The 11,812-nt window shown below is 41.0% G+C and overlaps 1 protein-coding gene across 1 annotated transcript in view; it reads right to left on the bottom strand.

Annotated features, from left to right (window-relative positions):
• Nucleotides 1-781: 781 nt before the first annotated feature.
• The window catches only part of lrba (LPS responsive beige-like anchor protein), a 218,394-nt gene continuing 207,363 nt past the window's right edge, over nucleotides 782-11,812 (bottom strand). Inside the window, exons 54-57 of the mRNA XM_044113800.1 lie at nucleotides 9,637-9,738; nucleotides 8,320-8,516; nucleotides 2,522-2,673; nucleotides 782-1,057 (exon numbers count right to left, since the gene is read on the bottom strand). Coding sequence (XP_043969735.1) covers nucleotides 967-1,057; nucleotides 2,522-2,673; nucleotides 8,320-8,516; nucleotides 9,637-9,738 — 542 coding nt within the window. The 3' untranslated portion in view covers nucleotides 782-966. The remainder of the gene's footprint in view (nucleotides 1,058-2,521; nucleotides 2,674-8,319; nucleotides 8,517-9,636; nucleotides 9,739-11,812) is intronic.

Raw genomic sequence — 11,812 nt, forward strand, 5'->3', positions numbered from 1 at the left:
CAACAATTTGTTGCTGGGCAACGTGTCAAAAACAATTCATTCTGTAAATTAATGAATATGATTTAAATTAAATAAAACAAGCAGAAATGGGAAAAAAGTTCATCCTTTCGCTGCACTTCTCACGCTGACCTTTGCTGCTTTGGAGACTAAAGTCAGAGTTCAGGTTTTAGAGAAACTAGCTCACCACTAGAGGAAATGTAAAAGAAATGATTCTTTGAACGAAGGCAGACTTATTTAAACGGCTGATAACGGGGACATTTTGGATCTTACACATTAAATAAACTGATAACTGCTGAATATGAGCCTCGCACATGAACAATCAGAGAAAGCACAGTGGGAGCAGATATCTTAAATAAGGACGGCGTGAATATAGATAGTATCGCTACGTTTTCCCTCTTTGCTCATCTTTCTGTCAAGTACATTGTTTTCTTTTATTCAAACATTTCCTACCTACTTGTTGCTTTCCAGAATAAGAAAAAAGAAGCATGGTTAAGTGAAGTATAGTTTAATAATTATTCCCCTCTCACACACACACACACACACACACACACACCAACACGAATCACTCAATCCAAAGTACATAAATATTTGGATTTTTCAGCCTAACATGCCCCCCCTCAGCCCCCCCCCTCTATTCCTGGAGGAGATGAAAATAGACTCTTACAGCTAAAAATAGATTATTTCCACTCAAACCGTTACAGAATCCCCAACCACCACCTTAAAGAGTTATAGGAAACGTTTTCTATCTGATCTACAAAATATATAGCAATGCCCTTTTTTAAAAAATAGTTTGTTGCTCTGACAGAACAGATCCTCCCCCCTCCTTCTCTTCCCACCGAGATACATTCAGAACGTGGAGCTGTTGGCAGAACAGCACCGTTTGATGAAAGTTCACGTCGGGACAGCTGGCGGCGCCGCGGTCTGGACCTCAGTATCTGGTCTGGACCTCAGTATCTGGTCTGGACCTCAGTATCTGGTCTGGTACTCGTGATGCCACCTGTTGAAGTCGTTGTAGAAGAGGACGATGCTGCCGGACGCCATGCCAGTGATGATGCACCTGAGGAGGAAGTGGGACAGAAGTAACATCACTACAAACGTGAAAATAATTGCTGTGCGTACACGGGATTATGACGGGATTATGACGGGATTATGATGGGATTATGACGGGATTATGACGGGATTATGACAGGATTATGACAGGATTATGACGGGATTTGCTTGTTTTGTTGTGCTACATTTTTGATGACCAATAATTTCTGGTTTTACTTTGCTCCATGAAGCAGGAGACAATAACATAAGTCTAAGTCAACAACTAGCTCCTTTCAGACAAGTGTTTCAGAAAGTTTATGAAAAAGTTTCTTTTCGTTTCCATAGTAGGGGTTTGTAGACTTGTGGCCCTTCTTACTAACTTTGGACAAAAGTCATTTCAGAAATCACCAATGTTTTCCGTTATAAAAGCAGAAGTAAAGTCTGTTATTAGCCGTTTTGCATAATGGTCTACAGTGTGGCTACAGTGCTTTGCCACCATCAGTGTGTGAATGTAGCATGAAGCGCCTCTGAATCTGATGAAGCGCCACACAGATACGGGAAATGTACCATTTAAAGTAGGAGACCGCCATAAGATTGGGCCCGTTTACCTTAACTTGAGGGATCTGTGATCGGAAAAGACTTCCATCGATCTTATCTACATCAGCAAGGGTCTAAAAACCAACCATTGTTCTGACTGACAGACCAGCCCAACCAGGTTATGTCTGATTGCAGTTAACAATAGTCACTCACTATTGACACTTCAGCGACTTTCTTGCTACATTTAACAACATTTTGGAAAAACATAAGAGAAAAAAAATCAGCGTTGGTCAAATTCGGAATCGGCAGGTGAGGCTTTTTAAAGATAATCGGTAATTGGCCAGGAAACTGATCAACATGAATGGTAAATATGTATAGACCTGGATGAATATGCTTTCACATAAAAGTCACTTAAGCACTGAGAGACTGGCGACCTGTTCAGGGTGACCCCGTGACCCCGCCTCTCGCCCAGAACGTAGCTGGAGAGGAACCAGCAACCCTCCCAACCCCATTAGAGACAAGGGTGAACAGGAAATGAATGAATGAATGAATGAATGGATGGATGGATGGATGGATGAATGGATGGATGGATGGATGGATGAATGAATGAATGAATAAATGAATCAATGGATGGATGGATGGATGGATGGATGGATGGATGGATGGATGGATGGATGGATGGATGGATGGATGGATGGATGGATGGATGGTCATTTAAGCAGAAACATGAAAAAAGGAAGAAAGACGTTTGACTCACAATAAACAGTTTTTGTAAATGAACCAGACCTATCAATACCACATGAGTCTCCTAGCTACATTGACAGGGACAAAATGAACACCACTTGCAGAATTAAAGGTCACATGACATCAACTGGTTATCGATACCAGTTGATGTCATGTGACCCACTGTCTGGTCTCACCTGAGGTCTCAGGCTGAGGTTTCTTTGGGTCTTACCGTTGATCATGTGACATTGCCATGGAGCGGATTCCCGCGTCACAGCCAGGAAAGGTGAAGAGCTGTTTGAGGTCACACACCTGCCAGATGGACACGACTCCACCATCTCCACCCGTCAGCAGATACTGACCGTCCTGACTCAGCAGCATGGCCTGACACAGAGACAGGCAGGTTGTTAGTCTAACTCTGCATCTAGCATGCTACTACATTGTGACTGATGACAACGATCTCTCTGCACTACATGATGCTGTAGAAACAACAAGGAAAAACATACGCAGTAAACAAACAGGGGCTTGTTTACACTACATCAACATTAAAGTGTTTTCTGATTGTCTGACAGTAATTCAGGCTGCAGAGGGACCACTGTGACAAAACAGAACGAAAAAGAACATTCGGCAGAAATATTGAAGCAACATATCAAGACACTTTGGTTTGTTGGTTGTTTGAGAAATCATTAAATCGCCATGGCAACCGTTTACAGGAGCCTAAGCGAGTAGCTTCAGCCTCACAGGACTTCCACTCAGCTCCTCCAGACTAGCGGCAGCAGCTATTAGCAAACACCTGGAGGCACTGAGCATCTGCTGGACTTATGTCAGTGCAACGCTGCTAATAACAGTTGCTAAAGGTTTAATGGAGGAGCATTAATGAACTAAATGTCAGAAAGAGCAGGAGCTTCTTAAAGAGACAGAACTTCAATATCAAAGCATCAAACTGTGAAGTCAAACATCTTGAGTCGTGTTTGATAATTACAGTATTTTTTTTTACAACATCTGAAGGTAACAGTTACTAGAGTGTGCTGTAAAATGACACTTTATGCCTGGAAAATGCACAATATTGTCCCTTTAAATGTTCACCATATGATTTTATAGTTATCATATCGTTTTATGATAACGATAAAAGAGTTTAGAAAAAGTAACTGAGAACCAAATGCAGTTTTTTTTTCCCCCTCCAACTGTAGATTACAGGGATTAGACTGGACTGGATCATTACTGTCAACACAAACAAATAGAAAAAGAGGCCAAAACAAAACCTGAATTATTTAATAGGCTACGTCAAAACATCAGTTACATCAAGTCAAACATTTTTTTTTAGTAAGCAGCACACAATAACTACGTATTTATGTTTTTGAAACGTCAGCACACATTGGTGCTCTCATGAAGCTCATAATGGAAAAAAACAAAAACAAAAGTGAAACATGAAAAAAATAATCTGATTGAATGGAAGAGTGAAAAAAAGAGGCAAACTGTTAAATAAACGCCTGGTTTCAACCGTAAATCCTCCCGACGACGGGCGATCAGATCATCTGTGACGACAAAGCAACCATCACACCTCCAAGTGTTTTGGTCCAACAAATAACTCCACACACACACACACATACACCTCCACTCCACTAAAGATGTCTCCCAAGAGCAGAACTCGGAGATTTACTCGTTTCATCTGCTTTTCTTGCAAACTGCAGCGGCCCAAACGGCTCCCCCAGGAATCGGATGAACACAAATCAAGTCGTGTGCTGGAGACCATTAAGGGCACGGAGCGCGCTGGCAGCCCGAACCCAGAGAGTCAGAGGCATCAATCAGCGCCAAACCGTAGCTGATGAAATGACGAGGCCGAGTGTTTGTTCTGAAAGCGGCGGACGACGCAGAGAGCTTTTTGTCGTCCGCCGCTTTTACGACGCCGAGGAACGGACGTCTTTCAGCCGCCAGAGCTTTTTCGTGTAGCGGCTCGGGGCTTCAGTCGTCAGCGGCATGTGTGTTTAATTAGGCTCGAGTTTAATGGACAAGAGAGACAGAGAGAAAAAAAAAAAAAAAGACTAAAAAAATCAGGAAATTTAAAGATGAAATGAGTCGATTTCAGGAGGACCAACCCAGAATCCATTTCAGATAAAGATTTCAAATTTTTACTGGATAAAAAGAAAACTTGATAAAAAGCATCAACGGCGTAGCAGCACAGAACTGGGCAGCAGCTTTTTATGCCGATCATTCAGTTTTTGCTTCAAGACGTCTCACGTTTTTATCGGCCGGTTCGTCGATTCGTTTTGGAAACGGCGTTAGAAAAAAGGTCAATCCATCCAGTCTGAACTCAGATCCAGTCTGAAATCAGATCCAGTCTGAAATCAGATCCAGTCTGAACTCAGATCCAGTCTGAAATCAGATCCAGTTTGAAATCAGATCCAGTCTGAACTCAGATCCAGTCTGAACAGAGAGTTTGTCGCTTCACCAGCCTGTTTATCAGTTTTATGGCAATATTGGATTTTGAAATTGAAACTGTTTTCGTTGTTCCGTCTTAAATGTTAGGAGCTTCAGCTCCATGTCAGCTCAGATGTTTGCATACAACCAACAGGAATCAGTGACAGACCTGTTTATGATTATTTTAACTTTCTTTTTTAAAGAGTGGAATGATTCAAATAGAAAACTTAGGTGAACAATTGACATTCTCAGTAATATGAAGTCAAATGTTACTTTTCAAATTGCAATTTGACTCTTTTTTCTTTTTTTTTAGTAGAGTTGAATGTTGGCTTCATATTTGATTTTTTTTCTTTTCTTTTTTTGCCAGATTTGACAGTGAAAAACACAAAATCTTACCACGAATTTCTGGATTAGTTTCTTGCAAACATCTTAGTAAACCTGAAATTAGAAATTATTCAATACAATTGAAATCAGAGAAAACTAGCCGGTAACTTTTCAGCAAGATACAGGAGTTTGTTTTCAGACAATAACTCTTTAATATTGATTTTAAAGAAATACTGTAGATTATCTGAATTCCAAAGACATTGTCCCCGATTTTTACATTTTTCCAACAGTAAGGAATTATTGACATAAAATAAGTTCCCAAATCTTGCTGAAAAGTTAGTTGCAAATTAGTTTTGTCTTATTTCAAGTGTTCTAAGATGTTTGCACCAGAAACTAAACCAAGACTACTTGGAAAGATTTGGTGTTTTTGCAGTGGATGGGTTTTATTTAACTTGGTCTGAATCTGGTCGCAGGTTTCCTCCTGGTCAAGTTTCTAGTTTTGTCCTATTTCAAGTTTCCTAACTTACGAGTAACTTTTCAGCAACATATTTGCACTTGTTTAAAGTCAATAGTTCAATAATATTAATGAAAAGTTACTAGTTCCACTGAATATTTCCCTTATAACTAGACTTTTTTCCTTGTTAAAAGTGAAACTACCACTGGATTTCTAACTTTTCTTTTTAATCATCAACATTAATGAACTTTTAACATAAAACAAGCTCTTATTTCTTGCTGAAATGTTACTTGTAAGTTACTTTTGTTTTATTTCAAGTGTTCTAAGATATTAGAACACTTGCACTAGTTCCATTTGCACTAGAAACTAAACCAAGATTACTTTTGTGATTTTTCTGTGAAAGCCATTGCTGTGACTTTTGCAAACGACCAGCAGAGTTAGCTAACAAACCCTAAAAACAAGGCGTGCGGCGGCCAGCGGCGGCCTAATGCACTGTGATGCGTTCTGCTGGGGGAGTTTATGACCCGAGAGCAGCGCAGCAGGAAGCGGCAGCGCTGGCAGACATGTCAGCCCAGCCAGGTAGGAGGCTGCAGACAGACATTATAAATCAGCCGCTTTGCCACTGGGCGGCCAAACAAGATGGCCGACGTCTCTGTAGGGGCCAACATGGCCGACTTGGCTCGGATGACTAAAAAAAGAAAAAAAAAAAAAAAGAGTGGTGCAGAAACATGTGCGGCCTTCATTCCCATATTTCAGAGACTGATGGGTGGATTCAAGGCTGAAGAAGGTAAAACTTTTAATTTATGGAGCTCTTACCCCCCACCACCACCACCACCCCCCCCACCACCACCCCGGCACGCTGACAGAGGCTGTTAAAAAAACTGCAGAGATGGTTACACTGCTTGAGTCGCACTATAACTTAAAAGAATGTAATCTATTCAGCATGGCTCCCCGTCACCCAAATCCGCTATTAGAGCAGGATGCCGACTGTTAGGCTGTCATCCCGACTCCGACTCCAGACCTCTATAAAGAGCCGGCCAGAACGTTTTTACTCTCCGCTTCCAAGTGCCTGCAGCAGGCCAGGACAAACACTTATTTATCCTGGAGTCACACTGAGCCGAGCCTCAGAGGCCAGAGAAGATTGATTCTGGTATGTACACCGGTGTACTAAATAGCGGCTGGAATCAGGGGGTTGGGGGTCTAAGCCTGAGTTCAACATGTTGGGTTTTTCTAATGCCGCGTGACACGAAGGGAATTTACTGCAGGAGAGACCAAGTCCGTCTGCCCGGCTTCATCTGAGCAGAAGAAATGTGGGGGGAAAAATAACTACAACGCTAATCTGAAAAATATTAGTAGTAACTTTTTAAACACAGCTAGGAAACATGAGGACAGATTGAAAATTAAACGCTCGATAACGGGCTCAGTCCATGTTTCAGAGTATTTGTGGCTTTACATGTTAGGAGATCCTGGAAACGGGAAGTTTCTGTTTGTGTTGGGTAAAGTACTTTTTTTTCAAGCTTTAGTTCATTTATAAAGTTATTTTCTCAACAGAAACGTACCTGGAGTGCTGCTCTGATTCTTTCATTCACGTTTGAGAAATCACCTAATCTCCCATGGCAACCATTCAGTTGTGCAAATCGCCTGGGTGAAACTAGCTCTGTCGCAATAAATCTATTAAAGGCATGATCAATTAAAAGGAGCTCAATCATTTCCATCTGCATGATTTATTGTTTTCCTCTTTTGAACAAAAACTGGAAGATAAAAGTCTTCATTTCTAGTGTTAAATGTTCATTAGAATTTAAAGTTTATTAATCTTTCACAATGCGTTCTTGCATTATTAAGATATCACTGTTACATTACTTGACAATAGTCTCAAAACAACAATATTATTGTTTATCGTAATAACTTCTGGGACAATTTATCATCCAGCAAAATTTGCAATTGTGGCAGGTTTACCATTCCAAGTTTCCACATTATCAAGCAGCTCTACCCACTCAGCTCCTTCAGACTAGCCAGCAACTATTAGCAAATATCCGCTGAGCTCATTATAGGAGCTACTTCTCAGTGAAACACCGGTAAAAACGTTGCTAAAGGGTTGATAGAGGAGCCATGTTGTGACGACTTCCTGAAGGTTTCAGAAAGAACAGAAGCTTCTTAAAGACACAGAGGCCCAATTTTAAGGCCTTGAATTATAAAGTCAAATTTATTTGAAGTCATATTTGATATATAAAGTATTTTTATAGAACTGAAGTTTACATAGTTACTTGATTGTGCAATAAAATGGGACTATGTGGCTGGGAAAAACTTAATACCGGCCCTTTAATAGGAAACAGGCGTGCAGCCGTCTGTCAGAGCTAGCTTTCATTTCCCAGGCCAAAGCGGAAACAAAAGGGCCTGGAAACCAAAGGTGGAAGCCGCTATCTTGTGTCGCTCCGGCCACAAGGGAGGAAATGTGGGCAGCGGGGGGAATGTGTCCTCTTGCGCTCTGGGGTAGTTAATGGTGTCGGGGTCCAGAACTGACCGCTGCTCTGGAGCGTTTCCCGCCACCGTCGCAATCCGACCCGACACCGGATCCGCGGATCAAACGGGAGCGCTTCCTCTGCTGAATGCGGTGGAACGGGGAGAGCGAGACGTGGAGCCCTCCCGTTTTGTCCCGAGGCGTCCTGACCTTCGCCTCAGATCCGAACCGAGCCCAGCCTTTAATCAGCGCTACGTCTGGGCTGCACCCCCCAAACCCCCCACTCCCAAAACCCTGAACGCCCCAGATGTGGTGCAGACGTACAGACGGAAGCGGCATCTGGGGAGAGCCTGAGGAGAAACGGCCGTTTCCTCACCTTGATGTTGTCCTGCACCTCCATGTGTCGCAGCAGCTTGCCGTTGATGCTGAAGAGACAGAAGTGTCCCTTGTCGTAGTAGATCATGCAGTGGCCCTCGGTGGAGGACTGGATGAGCCGGGGCCGCAGGCAGCTCTCCGGGGCCTCCAGGGTCCGGAGCAGGTCTCCGTTCATGGAATGCACCAGGCAGGGACCCTCTACACACAGGGAGACACAGAGCTACGCTTAATATATGACGCTGATTTATCTTTTGTGTGTGTAATGACGACAATCTGTAAACTGTTTAAAAAAAAAAAAAAAAAAAAACGAAAAAAAAAAAAACTTATTTTGGAAATAATACGACTAATTCCTGAAAATGTGAATTCAACTCAAACTTTAACTGCCCTGCAAAATCACAAAATCTTAAAGAGTAGTTTTGGTCTGGATTCTAGTGCAAATAAGTTTGTAGACTTTAAATAAGACAAAACTGACTTAGACATTATCAGTGTTTTTCAGCAGGAAATGGCAGCTTTAAGTCAATTTCTGAATGTTGAAAGATTATTTCACTTATGGGGAAAAAAGTGAAATCATCTTCACAACAATTAAAAAAAAATTATGATTATTTCAAATTTCCCGTCATCGTTATAATACATAACTTATAAAAAGGTGAATTTCTAAAAATAAAAGAAAGACTGTGGCATTTTCAAGATTTTTACTTCCCAGGTCAGATGCAACAAAATCATCATAATATAATATAACAATGTCTTCTTTAGCACTGCCATTTACAATAATGACTGAAATACGTTTTCATTGTTTGAGAAGTAAAATGTTTTTCAAGGATTCTGCAGGTTATTCTGTTATGAATGAAGTGAAATTAAACTAAAGTTTACAGTGAACATCTCAGTCTAAAAGGCGAAAAAAAAAAAAAGAAGCTACAAGTCGTGTCAGAAAACATGATGCCAACCAGATTAAATATTCTTTCTTTTTTTAATCTTCCAAACACAGCTTGCAGCCCAACTCCACTTCAAAGGAATCCAAAGGTTCAACTGTTTCAGTGACCAAGTCAAAGGAAACGGAGCATCGCGACAACAAAATCACTCAGCTTTCAAAAGAAAAAACTGGAAGATGTTAAGAAACTGAAAACCTATTTTTGGCAAAAATGGATTATATGGAGAAGTTTCCTCATCTGCTGTGGTTAAAAACGGTCAAAACTCCAAATAAAATACATTTTGGTAGGAATTGATCAAACAAAGCCTCGGTGGTTTACAAGTGATTAGTTATTTAGCCAATCGGATGAGAGGAAGGCTTCACACAGACGCAGAGAAGCGGCTGCCTCACCCTTGCAGCCACTGATGACGAGACCCAACTCAGCACAAACGCTGACAGACGTCACCTCACAGTCGTGTCCCGTCAGGATGGCCCTCGGTGTGGTAAACTCTGCTGGAAGACACAAACATTTCAGATCCTCACATTTTAGGTTGCAGTTGCAGTTTCCAGTCACTAGGGGGAGCAAAAGGGTTGGATGTTATATTCTCATGCAGAGTTTTGGCTAAATACAGCAGCCATCAGTAGAGTAAGAGAGGAAGATTCAGACAGACTAAATTTTTTTTCTGTTTTTTATTTTATGTTACTCACCATTATGTACAATAGGCTCAATGAAGATAGAAAAAAAAGAAGAAAAAATCCTGGAAATTTTCTAGAAAACATTTAGGAAATTTGAGTTTGAAAAGTCAAACGTCGCTTCAAGAAAAAAAAATCTAGCAGAAAAATCTTTCCTGACAAATTTTAAACTTTTCAAACTTTTTTCTCAGATTCATCTCAGAAATGTTCAGGATTTCTAAATAGAACAGTGATCAGCAGAAGTTTCGACTTTTCAAGCTCAGAAAGTTTGACATCAATTTCATTAATTCTCAAGAGGAAAAAAACACAACAAAACCTTGGAAATTTGTGTGGGGGATTTCCAAGCAAATTTTAAACGCTTCAAACGCAGAAATTTCCAAGTTTTGTCTTGAAAATTGCTCTAATTGATTTCCAAGTTTTTTCAGTTTTTTTTCCTCACAATTTTTCATCTTTTCAAACTCAGAAATGTCTAAGTTTTTTCTAAAAAAAAATTGTGAGAATTTTCTAAAAAAAAAACACTTTTGACGTTTCAAGCTCAGAAATGTTCTTGTTTTTTCTTGAAAATTCCTGAAGTGGATCTCAAAATTTCCGTCGCACCCTGGACCGGAGAACTTCATGGAGCTTCATGGCTCTCCACCAACAGCCCCCCCTCCCTCTGCATCCTTAAGATTTTAATCCATTTTGTTTCACATGCAGATATTTCCCACACTCTGCCTCCTCCGAGGTTTAAAACCTTCTCTGCATGACGGCCTTTACTGGATCCAGATGTTTCTGCGTCGGGCAGGCAGAGCAACACAAAACCAGGGGAACTCAGACTGAAGTCATGAAATTTGTGTAATTTAGTTTTGGTCCGAAGCTGTCAGGGCGAATGACAACACAAATCATCGAAATCACCTTCCGTCCGACCAGACGCTGCATATACACACCAGATCAGACTTTCCTAGAGTACAAAGATGAATTACTGACGGTGAATAGAATTTGCAGGTTTGGTCAAAGTGTAAAAGCTTTGAATTGGATGCAACAGAGGGAACTGTAAAGGTCGCCAGCGTGAGTCTGTCTGTCTGTCTGTCTGTCTGTCTGTCTGTCTGTCTGCCGGAGTTCAGTTCTGGTTCACGGCTCAGTGGGGGGTGAGGAGAAGAATCCCTTCTTAAATAACCCCATCAATACCTGCTGAAAGTCAAGATCAGCACCAAAAACGAAAAATGACTCCGGCACTTGTGTGTTTAAATCCACAGATTTGTAAGTGTTCACGCCCTTAGAGTTGTTTCTGATTTCGTCTCACTCGCCACTTAGCGCCTCAAGTGGAATTTGTTGTGCAGCGGATGGACTGAAAGGAAAACCTTTCTGTGGAAGGTGTTGTGAAGGGGAGGAAGTGAAAGAAGGTTTTACAGAAATGGTTTAGACATTTAGAACTAAAAAGTGAATTCCAGCTTTTCACTCCAGTTTCAGCTGCAAGCAGAACTGAATTTTGTTCTTTGGAAAAAGATCTCAAGCTCAGATTGGAGAGAATGTAGCCATTGATTCTAGGGTTTTGTGGCGTGGACTTTGACTGGACCATTCCAACACATGACTATATTCTGACCGAGAGCACTCACTGTCAGCTTTGTTAATTGTTTAGTCATTGAAACAGTGGAGAAAACAGAAAAAACAATCTTTCTGATCATATCAGATCCACATCATTCATAGATATTTATTGCCACCACAATAAATCAAAATCCTCACAGTAAGAAGCAACTATGAACTGCTTTGTGTTTCTCTATCACAATAAAATAACCACATAAAATATTGAAAAGTGCAACGGCCAGTCTTTATTTGTGTTCACCAAACAATGTAGTCTGTCTTCAAACATCCGCCTCGCAGCTTCTGGGAACAGGAAGCATAAAGTTTCCGATCT

Source organism: Gambusia affinis, linkage group LG04 (assembly GCF_019740435.1).
Source record: "Gambusia affinis linkage group LG04, SWU_Gaff_1.0, whole genome shotgun sequence".
In the NCBI taxonomy this organism is placed as follows: Eukaryota; Metazoa; Chordata; class Actinopteri; order Cyprinodontiformes; family Poeciliidae; genus Gambusia; species Gambusia affinis.